The sequence below is a fragment of the Oncorhynchus keta genome, chromosome 19, assembly GCF_023373465.1.
Source record: "Oncorhynchus keta strain PuntledgeMale-10-30-2019 chromosome 19, Oket_V2, whole genome shotgun sequence".
Taxonomy (NCBI): Eukaryota; Metazoa; Chordata; class Actinopteri; order Salmoniformes; family Salmonidae; genus Oncorhynchus; species Oncorhynchus keta.
This window is the reverse complement of record NC_068439.1, coordinates 58,549,846-58,565,785: the sequence shown is the minus strand read 5'-3', so window position 1 is coordinate 58,565,785 and position 15,940 is coordinate 58,549,846. Positions and strand designations below refer to the sequence as shown.

Here is a 15,940-nt window from a genome sequence, read left to right as displayed (position 1 = left end):
TTTTTACATTGGATAACAGTAGAGACTCAGAGTTAGAATCAAATGTCTCTTTTTTTTTTGTGGCAATACTTGGGAACAGACTTCCCCCCAAAAAAAGTTTTATTGCTGAATTCCCACCTGTTGCTTACCCCTGGTCTAGGCAATCTCAATCAAACACAGCTAAGGTATTTTTGATTATTTCAAATATTGTAGTAATTGAACCCAGGTCTGTAACAAATACATTTTTGGGCGCTACTTTCCTGCAACTTTACTATCAATAACTGTAAATATAGGTTTTACAACATGAGGACACTGGGATACTTCCATTGAATAATTTAAAAAAAACATAGGCTGGGATTCAGTCTATAAAGCTGTCAACAATGCAGCTTTTAAAGGCAATGTTCCCGCTCAATACGAAAGGTACATTTAAAGTCAGTTACAGTTACACCAGTCACTGTTCTATAAACTTGCTTGAATTGAACTGTTTTCTTTTCAAGACTGGTTTGGTAATATGGAACACGCCAAGGTGATTCCCACCAACATAGTAAAATGTGTTCAGTGTGTAATATCAGGGAATCATACAGTATATCTATTCACTGTGTCTCAGCCTCTAACAAGCCCTAAAAAATCTAAACAGTCAGGGAGCATTGAAAATCCCCAAAATAATAGACACAGGAGTATTTGTTTTTACAGTTTGGTGGCAAGCCACAAATGCGGCCCCTGGAGCAATATAAATTAGACACCCCTGACTTATAGCTTATTTATCATTTTTGAGCTTGCTCTTGTTAAAGATGCTCTGTAACTTGTTTTTAACACTATCCCAGTGTTAGTGTGACCAAATTGTGCTCTTGTACCCTCCCTTTTAGGTCCTGTCAATCTGTCCCAAAGATATGCGAGCAGACATCTGTGTCCACCTTAATAGACAGGTGTTCAATGAGCACCCAGCATTTCGACTAGCCAGTGATGGCTGCTTGCGCTCTCTAGCGGTTGAGTTCCAAACCACACACTGCGCCCCAGGGGACCTCATATTCCACGCTGGCGAAAGTGTGGACACCCTTTGCTTTGTAGTATCCGGGTCATTGGAAGTTATTCAGGACGACGAGGTCATCGCCATTCTAGGTAAGCACCGCTGGGGTCTGTGGCACCCCTGATTAATTCTGAATCAATTAAGGATTCAACTGAGAGGGGCCCATATGTTTGTCTTACAATACCCTGACAGTGCTGCTCATTGAATGACAATCTATGAAATTGACATTTTGAAGCAATAGATCGATTTTTGTTATTATAGGGAAGGACAGTTATACTATGCTCTCAAGGCAAAGTTCAGCAGTGTTTAAAGGGATAGTTCACCCAAATGTCCTTACCCTGTAAGCTGTCTATTGACAAGGTATGAGAGAGAGCTATGTTTTATAAAAAAAATATATGTATTTCTTTATTTTGACAGGGAGTCATGTTGAGACAAAGGTCTATTTTTCAAATAATCTCTGCAGAATACAAAATACACATCAGTTACGAATACGAAAGGTAAGGGGGAACACTTCAGCGTGTTTAACTGTAGCTCATGCGAGGTACGCCAATCTGGCCACTGTTCCAAACGCTAACGTTTTACAATTTGTGGCACACATTGTCCAGATGAAAATAAGTAACTTCATTGAGCTACATAATCAATTTGATATACTTTAGGATAATTTGGACATGAAACTAGAAAATGCTGCTATACCTGCTGTCATACCTAGTCCATAGACTGCTTACAGGGTAAGGAAACCAATGTGTAATTTTGGTGAACTGCCCCAATGTTCGCTGGCTTTGAACACAATCGGTTAAAAAGCCACTGATTACGGTGATTAGTCCACTCGAGCCGACTGTGTACTGTATTGTTGCTGTCTGTCTGTAGATGTATTTGCTTGTTGTCACTGATGGAATAATCAAAGTAACCAGATTGTTTTTTAAATGTCGTGTTTTATGCCGGCGAACAGCTTTTTAAACACTGCCTATGAATTTGATGTTTAACCATAGAACAACCAGGGAATCTTCCTTGCATGAGTTACCTTTAAAACTCCCTGAAGTGTTCCCTCTACCAAGTTTTTTCTAGATTTTGAATTGTGGAATAACTACACACACAACAATCGCTTTGCTCTGTCATTGTGCTTAAAGGCCCAATCCCGCTGTTTTTATCTCAATATCAAATAATTTATGGGTAACAATTAAGTAGAAACAAAAATAGCTTCTGAGCAAAGAACCATTTCTCAAGCAAGAATTTTGCTCTTAGAGTGGCCTGAGCAGGGAGGAGAAAACTGAAAACAAAATGTTATTTCCAGAGAGGTTTGGAACGCTGTTTCTTATTGGTCTATTAACGTGTTTGACTGCACCAGGCCTTTAAGTTTGAAAGGCTGGAGAGGGTGGCAAAGCGACACTTTTCCTTAAGTTACTTTGTTGATGACACTAACCAATTCATTTTCTAAATGCAAACAGATCATTTGTCAGAGTAGGCACATTTGCTAATTAATGCAACAGTTTTTGTGACGATATTACACATTGAACATTAGATTTTGACATTTGTGTGCATTACATCATCAGGTACTGGTTTTTATCAGCAAAAAGTCAGTGTGATGGAAACACACCACTGGTGGGAGAATTTGTCACCAATTGTAGGGAACCTAACTAGTAAAAAAAAAAATGTTTTGGGGTGTTTTTTTTCCAAAGTAATGCTACTTTTCCTGTTCCCCAGGTAAGGGAGATGTGTTTGGGGATGTCTTCTGGAAGGAAGCCAATCTGGCACATGCTTGTGCCAATGTTCGGGCTCTCACCTACTGCGACTTGCACGTAATTCGGCGAGATGCTCTGCTGAAGGTGTTGGAGTTCTACACGGCTTTTGCCAACACATTCTCCCGCAACCTAATTCTCACCTGCAATTTACGCAAACGGGTAAGGAATATGCACATTCATTAACACAACAGACAAGACAGCAGCACACTCGATTCCTATCTCAGCTGGTAGAACGTTCTACATTGCAATCCAGCTTCTGCACATTTAGAGTTTTTGGGGCAGGTTCAGTTGATAATTTCATATTTATGTGTGTATGTAAGGGTGTGTGTGTTGGCGGGGGGGGTGCATGAATGCGCTTCATTGTTTAATTTCTCTCCCTTACAGAACATTGTTATGAGAAAATCAAATCTGTTTAAAAAAAAATGTAACCACATTATGAAGTTTGAGTGACTTAGGCTGAACTAGTAACAAAATGTGGAAAAAGTCAAGGTGTCTGAATACTTTCCGAATAAATACACTGGGGAAAATCGGCGACACCTGGAGGGGGTGGAGACAATCACAAGGACAGGTGAAACAGATCAGGGCGTGACAGACATTTGGCTTGTCAACTGGATTCGTTATGACATTCTTGATGATTATTTGTGCACTAATTTTACATTTTTGCTGCACTCTTAGGAGCTAGTAACACGAGCATTTCGCTGCACCCACTTTAACATATGCTAAACTGTGTACGCCACCATTAAACTTTGATTTGATTAAACCTGCTCCATACATTCCATTATAATGTAGTAAAATCCCATGTTGGATTTATTGAGGCCAATTATATTACTTGATACATTTAGTATTCTAGTATCAGACCAATCTGCTATGGTCCCATTGTAAGAATATATTTAAATTTTGAGTAATTATGTGTTACGATATGCATTCCTATGGAATTTTACAACTCAAAATTGAATCTTCAAACATATAAAATGGATATTTACATTGACAACTGCGGCCTCTGATTGGCTGAATTCCCAGGGCGGGAGGTGTATGTCAAAAACCGAATGACTGCTGCATATGCTGCCACTTTTTTTGAACAGATTAAATTATACTATTTAGAAGGAGCAGCCAGCACCAGGGAGAACGGTTTGCACTAGTTACTACAGCTACCAAGTCATATAGCCCTCATATTTCCACAATGTATTTTCTTCAAATCTTATTTTAAACCTAACCCTAACCTTAACCCTAATATTAACCACACTGCTAACCTTATGCCTAACCTTAAATTAAGACCAAAAAGGTAACTTTTGTTTTCATTAATTTTTACGATTTAGCCAATTTTGACTTTGTGCTTATGGTAACTAGTGGAAACCAGGGTGAACGCAACAAGCATGCAGCTGCAATAAGTGAAAATACATTGTCTAACTGGGGATAGCTAGTTAACATAATGTCACAAAGTATGATGCGCTAGCCAATTAACTTTCATTCAGAAATTATTTTATATTTCCCGATTTAGTCTAGAAAGACTAGCTAGCAAGTTTAGTTTAGAAAGACTAGCTAGCAAGCTTCAGCTGTGCTTATCAAAGGTTAATTTGACCCCAAAAAATACCAAACTATTTATCAATGTTTCTCAAAATGTCTGTATCTGGCTAATTCATTTCATCATGCTTTGTGATAAACCCTGTTTTATGCTGTTTTAGTCCATACAACATGTGGCCTGATCACCTTCAGTAGAACCTGATGAAAAACACGGGGAAGCGAAATTTGCCATGCTTTTTCATTTGCGAGAAGGTTCTAGCTAGGGTATCCCTTGGCCTCTTTCCTTTGACTCTTGTTGGATCTAGTTGTCCAGTTTATCAGGTCACATGCTCCCATGACTGTTAAGATTGTTTCTTTGGAAGTTGATAACAATTTGTTTTTTGTTTTTGCGCCATCTGTAACTGATGGCACAGATCTTGTCTCACGTGAGGAAGTAAACCGTCAGGCACAAGAGCCTCATTGGGATGGAGACTAGAACAGACCCAGAAGTTCTGACTGAAGTGATGCACATTTAAGCACCTTCAAGATGGTGTATTTACATTGTGCTATTATAATTTATGCTATGAAAATCTGCTAATTTCATTTGGGTAGTTCCCCCTCATAGCAAATAGCTGGCAAAACAATCCAAGCAATGTTCGCATGGCCCATCTAACCATGGAGGCGGAGCTGCTGCTGCTGGCCGTCACTGAGGGGCAAGCTGTTCAGGGATCGAAACCCTGGCTGTAGTGGAGCTTCAGCACTGCGATGCAGTGCCTTAGACCACTGTGCCACTCTGGAGAGTTTTACATTTTTTTTACAATCACAGATGGGACCAAATAACATCTTCAGAAATAAGCAATTCTGACACATTCTTACCACAATCCTGTGAATATTTTAACATCTTTAACATCTCTGGCACGCCAGGCTCATTTGGTAGTGAATTCTACATCACTGAACATTTTAAGATACACTATATATACAAAAGTATATTGAAACCCCTTCAAATTAGTGTATTTGGCTATTTCAGCCACACCCGTTGCTAACAGGTATATCAAATCGAGGCAAACAGCCATGCAAACTCCACAGCCTAACACTGGTAGTTGAATGACCTTAATGAAGTGCTCAGTGACTTTAATGGGGCACCGTCATAGGATGCCACCTTTCTAACAAGTCTGTTTGTAAAATTTCTGCCCTGCTAGAGCTGCCCCGTTCAACTGTAAGTGCTGTTATTGTGAAGTGGAAGCATCTAGGACCAACAAATAAAGCATGAGAGATAATTAAATGAAAAAAAATACCCTTTTGTTAGATATTACATGGTCTCTATTACAGAAAGATAAAATACTCTCTCAAGTGTATGTGTGTGCCGTTGTATGTGTGGTTTGGGTGGGTAAGGCGGTGGGGGAGGAAGGGGGAGGGTACTTGATCCAGTTAGGGAAGAGGGGAAGCTCAGCTTAGGTGAGATAAAGGGGGGAGGAAAACTGGGAGGGGGAGGTGGAGAGGGATACGCTTGACTTGGGAGAGGGCGAAAAGAAGGATGTATCTATACTACAATGTAATTATGTTGATTTTTGTGACTTGCAAACCTTCTGTAAAATGAATTAGTTCTGGCCCGATTAGGAGAGGACGTCGAGTCATTATTATTCATTTTTTTCCATTATAGCTAAGATCTAATGGTGGTCATTGCTTAGAGTGGAGATGTGCTCTATCCGAGGGATTAGGACGGGGTAGCTGGGAGGGCATCAGACACGTTATGTGGTGCCTCTCAACTCATCTCACTCTGGCCTTTCGGTGCACCCACTCTCCCCACCAGCCAATATACTTTCATTGACAAGGTATTACAAACTGAGCACGGGCCTTAAGTGGCAGGCCTTAAGTGGCAGGCCTTAAGTGGCAGGCCTTAAGTGGCAGGCCTTAAGTGGCAGGCCTTAAGTGGTAGGCCTTAAGTGGTAGGCCTTAAGTGGCAGGCCTTAAGTGGCAGGCCTACAGGACACCTGGAGATTACTATTCTCAACTACAAAAGACTACTTCTTTTTTTCTCAAAGTAAGAAAATCTATTCAAGAATTGACTACATTTGTCTTTCCAAAAATGCACTCAACAATATACTGGGTTAAAAAGTCCATGACTTAGTGATATCAGAAAATTCTCCTGCATCATGTATAACTACACCAACAGAAAATACAAATAGTGACATATGGAGAATGAACAGAACACATCTTCAAGACCCGACATTTACTAAATATGCAAAAAAAAAAAAGTTTTACTTTACCATTACAAATGTAGACAGAGGACAGAGAAAAACTGACCCCCGACATAATTTTGCATGCATACGTAAGGGTAATGATAATATATTCTGAGTTAGAAATGAAAATGAATGAAAAATAAATCACCAATTTAGAAAAGGCCCATAAAAAATATTTACAAGGTAAAGAAGAAAATACCATTTCTGAACTTAAGAAATAATATAATATTTTATTTGAAGAGAGCCAACAACTACAGGTTAAATTCATTTTTTAATTTTTTATTTATTTCACCTTTATTTAACCAGGTAGGCTAGTTGAGAACAGGTTCTCATTTGCAACTGCGACCTGGCCAAGATAAAGCATAGCAGTGTGAACAGACAACACAGAGTTACACATGGAGTAAACAATTAACAAGTCAATAACACAGAGAAAAAAGGGGAGTCTATATACAATGTGTGCAAAAGGCATGAGGAGGTAGGCAAATAATTACAATATTGCAGATTAACACTGGAGTGATAAATGATCAGATGATCATGTACAGGTAGAGAGATATTGGTGTGCAAAAGAGCAGAAAAGTAAATAAAAACTGTGGGGATGAGGTAGGTGAAAATGGGTGTGCTATTTACCAATAGATTATGTACAGCTGCAGCGATCGGTTAGCTGCTCAGCTAGCTGATGTTTGAAGTTGGTGAGGGAGATAAAAGTCTCCAACTTCAGCGATTTTTGCAATTCGTTCCAGTCACAGGCAGCAGAGTACTGGAATGAAAGGCGGCCGAATGAGGTGTTGGCTTTAGGGATGATCAATGAGATACACCTGCTGGAGCGCGTGCTACGGATGGGTGTTGCCATCGTGACCAGTGAGCTGAGATAAGGCGGAGCTTTGCCTAGCATGGCCTTGTAGATGTACTGGAGCCAGTGGGTCTGGCGACGAATATGTAGCGAGGGCCAGCCGACTAGAGCATACAAGTCGCAGTGGTGGGTAGTATAAGGTGCTTTAGTGACAAAACGGATGGCACTGTGATAAACTGCATCCAGTTTGCTGAGAAGAGTGTTGGAAGCAATTTTGTAGCACACAATTGAATGGCAAATAAACCTGGTAAACTGTCACGTTCTGACCTTAGTTCTTTTGTTATGTCGTTGTTTTAGTATGGTCGGGGTGTGAGTTGGGTGGGTTGTCTTTGTTCCTTTTTCTATGTGGTGTTTTTGTGTTTGGACTGGTATGGTTCTCAATCAGAGGCAGGTGTCGTTAGTTGTCTCTGATTGAGAATCATACTTAGGTAGCCTTTTCCCACCTGTGTGGTGTGGGTGATTGTTTTCTGTTGAGTGTTTGTATCTGCACCAGACAGAACTGTTTCGGTTTCGTTCACTTTGTTGTTTTTGTTCAGTGTTCATTTACTTTATTAAAAATATGGACAGTTACCACGCTGCACATTGGTCCTCACCTTCTTCCACCACCAACGGCCATTACATAAACACCTCACAGCCCTCACAAAACGAATACACGTCAAACCAGTTTTTCAAATATAAGGATACAAATGCTTTAATTAGAAACAACAATGCTTCTATGAAATTCTATATACTGTAAATCCGAATTAAACAACAGTTGGACTGATCCTACAACTTTCTTAGACTCAACAACCCTGAAGCAACTATCAGCAGACAAAAACAAATCACTAAAAATATAAATCAATCATAACAAAATATTAGACACTGTTAAAATATTCATGCAGAGAAAAAGACCAGTTATGGACAGCTTTCCCATGGAATTTTATTCAACATTCTGGGACAAAATATTTGACAACACGTCACTCAATTCAGTGGTTCCTAATTCCATGTATCAAACAGAATGGCAAAGTTCTTACCAGACTTGATACATATTAATCAAATAGGGTTTATTAAAAATAGACACCTGCGAACAAATACAAGGACATGTTCAGTATAATACAATAAGCTAAAAAAAACAGATGTAGGTATATAAATAATGGCTGTTGATGCTGAAAAGGCTTTTGACCGTCTTGAATGGCCATTTCATTTCAAAACTTCAGAAGCCTTCAACTTTCCAGCTTTCAAAAATACATTTAATTAAAATATTATCTAAATATCCTAAAGCAAAAATATATACAAATAATACATGTGATTAACTTGCTTTAGAAAGGAGCACAAGACAGGGATGTCCTCTCTCCCCCCTCCTGTCTGCACTTGCAATTAAACCGCTAGCAGAAAGAATTAGACAGGACACAAACATAACAGGTATCAGTATTGGTAAACATGAATATAAACTAAATGTATTTGCCGATGATCTCCTGATATACCTGACTAATATTGAAAACTCAATGCCCCCCTCAATATAAATATTACCAGAATACTCTAAAATCTCATAATATAAAATGTATTTGGGAAAAAAAGTAAATAATGGCAATAGGAAAAATCACTCATTATCTAAAGCAATCCTTTAAGTGGATCACAACAAATATTTAAGATGTGAAATAAGTGAGAACAAACAACACATATATAAAGATAACTTTATTCCATTACTCAACAACATAAAAACAGATCTAATTAAATGAAACAATAGGAAATACAATTATTTTCATTACAGAATTCAAAAGCTATTTTGGACTGATCAATGTAGACATTTTCTAAATCATGAAACTTAAAAATGTTATCACGAAATGTAGATCTGAAATCTTTTGAACATCAGAGCAATGTTGAGGGAATCCTATTTCAGTCAGAAAATAATACTCATATGATATGTGAGATATACAAAACCTTGCAAACCTATATTGGAAACAATATTTGAAAAATAACTGATACTGGCGCAAGATCAAATCAAATCAAATGTATTTATATAGCCCTTCTTACATCAGCTGATATATCAAAGTGCTGTACAGAAACCCAGCCTAAAACCCCAAACAGCAAGCAATGCAGGTGTAGAAGCACGGTGGCGAGGAAAAACTCCCTAGAAAGGCCAAAACCTAGGAAGAAACCTAGAGAGGAACCAGGCAATGGTGGAGATTATAACAGAACATGGCCAAGATGTTCAAATGTTCATAAATGACCAGCATGGTCAAATAATAGTAATCACAGTGAACAGGCCAGGGTTCCCTAGCCGCAGGCAGAACAGTCGAAACTGGAGCAGCAGCACAGCCAGGTGGACTGGGAACAACAAGGAGTCATCATGCCAGGTACTCCTGAGGCATGGTCCTAGGGCTCAGGTCCTCCGAGATAGAGAAAGAGAGAATTAGAGAGAGCATACTTAAATTCACACAGGACACCGGATAAGACAGGAGAAATACTCCAGATATAACAGACTGACCCTAGCCCCCCGACATTTAAACTACTGCAGCATAAATACTGGAGGCTGAGATAGGAGGGGTTAGGAGACACTGTGGCCCCCTCCGATGATGGAGGGAGTGATAGAACATAATTAACGAAATTACACTTAACGAAAATGTATGTTTAATCCAGTATAAACAAATGTACCGAATGTATTATACAAGAGACAAAATTCACAAATTCTATAGCACAAAGGCAGTTGAGTCAAGCAATGACTCAATAATTCATGGGAGTGCTATAAAGTCCAAAAGTTATGGGCGGAGTTAGAAAGTTGGCTATCAGAAGTGTTGCAGTGTAAATTTTTATCCGTCTATCTGCATATTTCAAGACATGGCATGTGAGTTTGCGATGAGCTACCCATTGGGATGGACCATTCTTTTCTCTGCAATAAAAAAAAACATTTACTTAACTGGAAATCAAATTATCCATCATTAAGACAGTGGATGAATCAAATGCATTATTATTTAATATTGAAAAAAAGTGGGCTACTCTATGCCGTATGGCAGCAACAAGATGGGTGTGGAAACTGAGGGAACATGTATGATATCTTTAATGTTTGTTGAAATGTATGCATGACTGAGGTGGTGGTTTTTGTCTTTATTCATATTTTTTATGTTGGCTGGGTATTAAGTCCTAGCCAACGTCATGTCTAGTTTAGTGGATCCATGTCTGTGAAATGTTAAGTTGCCTATGTCTATAGTAAAAATAAAAATAAAAATATTTTTATATTTGGTATAATAATAATTTGCAATGCTCTCGCACACAACGTGGCCGGACTGTGCCTTCCCCGTGGCCTCTGCAATGGATTATTCTAGGCACGAATCAGACAGTTGCCGCGTGTGCGATGAAAAATAAATACATTTGTGACCACTCTACTAAAGAAAATCTCGGCCGACCAACAGCCTATCGACCAAACAATCAACCAGTCGACTAAATGGGGTCAGCCCTGATTCAAACAGAACCTATTTCAAAGGAAACAAGCACTCATTGAGATCAGGTGTGGATAATTTGTGTGTGGGTCTAACACACTTGGCAATATGGAGGATATAGAGAGTTCTATTCATACTAAGAAGAAAATGTATATGACAGTACCAGTCAGATGTTTGGACACACCTACTCATTCAAGGTTTTTTTTTTTTTTTTTTCATTTTCTAAATTGTAGAATAAAAGTGAAGACATCAAAAGTATGAAATAACACATATGGAATCATGTACTACCCAAAAAGGTGTAGCCACCCTTTGCCTTGATGAGTGCTTTGCACACTCTCAGCATTCTCTCAACCAGCTTCATCTGGAATACTTTTCCAACAGTCTTGATTGGGTTTAGATCGGGTGATTGTGGAGGCCAGGTCATCTTATGCAGCACTCCATCACTTTCCTTCTTGGTAAAATAGCCCTTACACAGACTGGAGGTGTTGGGTCATTGTCCTGTTGAAAAACAAATGATAGTCCTACTAAGTGCAAACCAGGTGGGATGGTGTATCGCTGTAGAAGGTTGTGGTAGCCATGCTGCATAAATGTGCCTTGAATTCTAAATAAATCCGTGTTACCTGCAATGCACCCCCACACAATCACCCTTCCTCCTCCATGCTTCACAGTGTGAACCACACATGCGGAGATCATCCGTTCACTCTGTGTCTCAAAATGACATGGTGGTTGGAACCAATAATCTCAAATTTGGACTCATCAGACCAAAGGACAGATTTCCATCTGTCTAATGTCCATTGCTCATGTTTCTTGGGTCAAGCAAGTCTCTTCTTCTGATTGGTGTCCTTTAGTAGTGGTTTCTTTGCAGAAATTCGACCATGAAGGCCTGATTCACACAGTCTCCTCTGAACAGTTGATGTTGAGATGTGTCTGTTACTTGAAATCTGTGAAGCATTCATCTGGGCTGCAATCTGAGGTGCAGTTCACTCTAATGAACTTATCCTCTGCAGCAGAGGTAACTCTGGGTCTTCCTTTCCTGTTGCAGTCCTCATGAGAGCCAGTTTCATCATAGCGCTTGATGGTTTTTGGGACTGCACTTGAAGAAACTTTCAAAGTTCTTGAAATTGTCCATATTGACTGACCTTCATGTCTTAAAGTAATGATGGGCTGTCATTTCTCTTTGCTTATTTGAGCTGTTCGTGTCATAATATGGACTTTGTCTTTTACCAAATAGGGCTGTCTTCTGCATACTCCCCCTACCTTGTTACAATACAACTGATTGGCTCAAATGCATTAAGAAGGAAAGAATTCCCACAAATTAACTTTTAACAAAGCACATCTGTTATTTGAAATGCATTCCAGGTGACTATCTCATGAAGCCGGTTGAGAGAATGCCAAGAGTGTGCAAAGCTGTCATCAAGGCAAAGGGTGGCTACGTTGAGGAATCTCAAATATGAAATATATTTAGATTTGTTTAACACTTTTTTGGTTACTGCATGATTCCATGTGTTATTTCATAGTTTGATGTCTTCACTATTATTCTACAATGTAGAAAATTGTAAAAATAAAGAGAAACCCTTGAATGAGTAGGTGTGTCCAAACTTTTGATTGGTACTGTATATGTTTTTAAATGATATTCTTAGAACGTTCTCTGAACTTTACAAAAGTTTTCTTGTGTGTTTTTATAGAACGTTAACGTTCTCTGAACAATTTGAGAACATGACTTTAAATAGAATCATGAGAGAACCTGTAGGAAAGGTTATGCTGAAGTAATGACATTTCCACAGAAGAACATTGTTTCTTAAAGTTCTCTGAACTATTTGAGAACATTGTCAATGTCAAACCAGTGGGAGAATATTCCTAGAACATTATCAACATTTAAATGAAATGTAACCACATTTGAACTTTTAAGAAATGTTCAGTTAATGTAATGACATTTATTTCGTTAAGTTCCTTAAATGTGCTGAGAATGTTCCAAAGCTAAGCAACTATCCTGCATCCTTCCCTGAACAACCATGCTTACCTGAACAACCATCAAGCTTTAAGAAAAATACGCTATACAGTGCATTCGGGAAGTATTCAGACCCCTTGACTTATTCCACATTTGTTACATTACAGCCTTATTCTAAATTGATTAAATTGGGGTTGTCCCTCATCAATCTACACACAATACCCCATATATATGGAGTATTGTATTATATTTTTTTGCAAATGTATTTAAAATAAAAAACGGAAATAATACATTTACATACGTATTCAGACTCTTTCCTCAGTACTTTGTTGAAGCATGTTTGGTAGCGATTAAAGCCTCGAGGCTTCTTAGGTATGATGCTACAAGCTTGGCACACCTGTCTTTGGGGAGTTTCTCCCATTCTTCTCTGAAGATCCTCTCGAACTCTGTCAGGTTGGATAGGGAGCGTCGCTGCTCAGCTATTCTCAAGTCTTTCCAGAGATGTTCGATTGAGTTCAATTCAGGGCTCTGACTGGGCCACTAAAGGACATTGAGATTTGTCCCAAAGCCACTCCTGCATTGTCTTAGCTGTGTGCTTAGGGTAGTTGTCCCGTTGGAAGGTGAACCTTTGCCCCAGTCTGAAGTCCTGAGCACTCTGGAGCAGGTTTTTGTTACGAATCTCTCTGTACTTTGCTCCGTTCATATTTGCCTCGATCCTGACTAGTCTCCCAGTCCCTTCCACTGAAAAACCTCCCCACAACATGATGCTGCCACCACAATGCTTCACTGTAGGGATGGTGCCAGGTGTCCTCCAGATGTAACACTTGGCATTCAGGCCAAAGAGTTCAATCTTGGCTTCATCAGACCAGAGAATCTTGTTTCTCAAGGTCTGAGAGTTTTTTAGGTGCTGTTTGGCAAACACCAAGCGGGCTGTCATGTGCCTTTTACTGAGGAGTGGCTTTTGGCTGGCCACTCTACCATAAAGGCCTGATTGGTGGAGTGCTATGGAGATGGTTGTCCTTCTGAAAAGTTATCCCATCTCCATAGAGGAACTCTAGAGCTTGATCAAGGTGACCAAGTCCCTTCTCCCCCAATTGCTCAGTTTGGCCAGGCAGCCAGCTTTAGGAAGAGTCTTGGTGGTTCCAAACTTCTTCCATTTAAAAATGATGGAGGCCACTGTGTTCTTGGGGACTTTCAATGTTGTAGAATTTGTTGGGGTACCCTGACATGCACTGTCAACTGTGGGACCATATATAGACAGGTGTGTGCCTTTCCAGATCATGTCCAATCAACTGAATTTACCCCAGTCAAGTTGTAGAAACATATCAAGGATGATCAATGGAAACAGGATGCACCTGAGCTCAATTTTGAGTCTCATTGCAAAGGGTACTTATGTAAATAAGTTATTTCTGATTTTTATTTGTAAAACATTTACAAACCTGTTTTCGCTTTATCATTATTGGGTATTGTTAGATTGATGAGGAAAAAAACAAATCAATTTTGAAATAAGGCTGTATCATAACAAAATTATAAAAGTCTCAAGGGGTCTGAATACTTTCCGAATGCACTGATCTAAGTAATACTGTATATAATCAAAGCATCACTAAGGGCACAGAAACCCAGAGCACAGAAACCCAGAGTCAAAAAGGGTCCAGAGATGGAGAAAAAGAGGATGGAGACAATTTCATTATATGTACGCCCATCAGATATATATTACTCAATATCCTATCACAGATGTCACGTCTGTGAATTGTTGGATATTTCAGTAGGCCAGTAACCAGAGCTTTGCTGTTTTGGACCCAATGACGGACAAGGACAAATTTGGCGGGAGCGAGCTGGCAACTGGAGGGTTGCTGGAATCAGAGTTTCAGGTGCCACCTTCTGCGTTTTGCCCTTGAGCAAGTAATTTAACTACCTAATCTGCTCCAGGGGCACTGTTCTGCGGCTGACCCATACTGCTTTCAGCCTCCTGGTGTGCGTGTGTTTGGCGGGGTCAGGGGAGGCATAGCTCTGCGAATCTTGACTGCACAAAATCTATTATTAGGCAGGGAATACTATTTGTAGATCAGTGATTCTACACCTCACTTTGCTCAAAATGATCCTCTCCAATGGACTCAAAACTTGTAGCAAAAAAAAGTGTCAATTAGGGGCAGTTAAATGGGAGAGTCAATGGGGCAGCAGGTAGCCTAGTGGTTAGAGCTTTGGGCCAGTGGACGAAAGGTTGCTTGATTGAATCCCCGAGTTGACAAGGTAAAAGTCTGTCGTTCTGCCCCTGAACAAGGCAATCAATCCACTGTTCCCCGGTTGGCTGTCATAAGAATGTGTTCTTAACTGACTTGCCTAGTTGAATAAAGTTACAAAAAAAACTACCATGGAAGTGTTCTGCATTCATGACCAAGTGGGTATTTATCTCATACGACTGGGACAAATCCCCATGAACAGCCCTCCAACTGGTAATTACTAGTGAGAAACTTGTCTGTTTTTCCTGAGCAATGTTCCCTCTAATCTGCGGGAACGCAACTCCCCGGGACTGCCGCAAAGAAGAAATATCAACTTGCACGAGATTGAACTACTTCACTCAACTGTCTAGAGTTTTACCCTTTAGTGAACACACTACATTTCCCTTTACTGTGGGAATTATGATGGAATCAATCAATATTATCCACTTTCAATGCAACATACCGAAACAGAACAAACTATGCAAGATTTTGTTCGCAGAACTAACTATGCAAGAGCAGGATTCCATTACATTGACACTCAAGACTCAGACCGTACTCTACACAGACCAGTGCAGAAAAAACAATCAGAGCTGCAGTAGGACTATATGCAAATAGACCATTGCCATATATGGATCTGTGCCATTCACGTTGAACTGGACTGTGTTTACAGCATGAGCGGTCATGAGTAGATACGCTTGTTTTGAGATCAAAGCGAGAGCTGCATGTAGCCAAGTGTGCACATTTGTTCTTATCCTTTGTACATTTCTAGACATTTTTCACAAGTGAGTATGAAAACAGCTTTTTTTGTCGAAAATGGGCAATGTTGTATTTTTAAAAAGGCTTGAAGAATCTAAATAGCCAATAGACAGAGGGTAGCATGATTTTGTCTGATTCTCTGTAATAATGGTATGGGAATAATAATGCATTTTATTTTGTAAAGTGGTTTCTTGCATCAAACAACAGTGGTCCTTTATATCTCAGTTTCGTAGAGCATGGTGCTTGTAATGCCAGGGTAGTGTGTT

General features: G+C 39.5%; 2 protein-coding genes across 2 annotated transcripts in view; both read left to right on the top strand.

Annotated features, from left to right (window-relative positions):
* LOC118397791 (snRNA-activating protein complex subunit 1-like) overlaps positions 1 to 15,940 on the top strand; it is a 246,241-nt gene that overhangs the window by 125,927 nt on the left and 104,374 nt on the right. The window lies entirely within an intron of this gene.
* Positions 1 to 15,940, top strand: part of kcnh5a (potassium voltage-gated channel, subfamily H (eag-related), member 5a) — a 127,661-nt gene that overhangs the window by 94,180 nt on the left and 17,541 nt on the right. The window contains exons 10-11 of the mRNA XM_035794026.2: positions 846 to 1,098; positions 2,708 to 2,904. Of these exons, the coding sequence (XP_035649919.1) occupies positions 846 to 1,098; positions 2,708 to 2,904 (450 nt within the window). The remainder of the gene's footprint in view (positions 1 to 845; positions 1,099 to 2,707; positions 2,905 to 15,940) is intronic.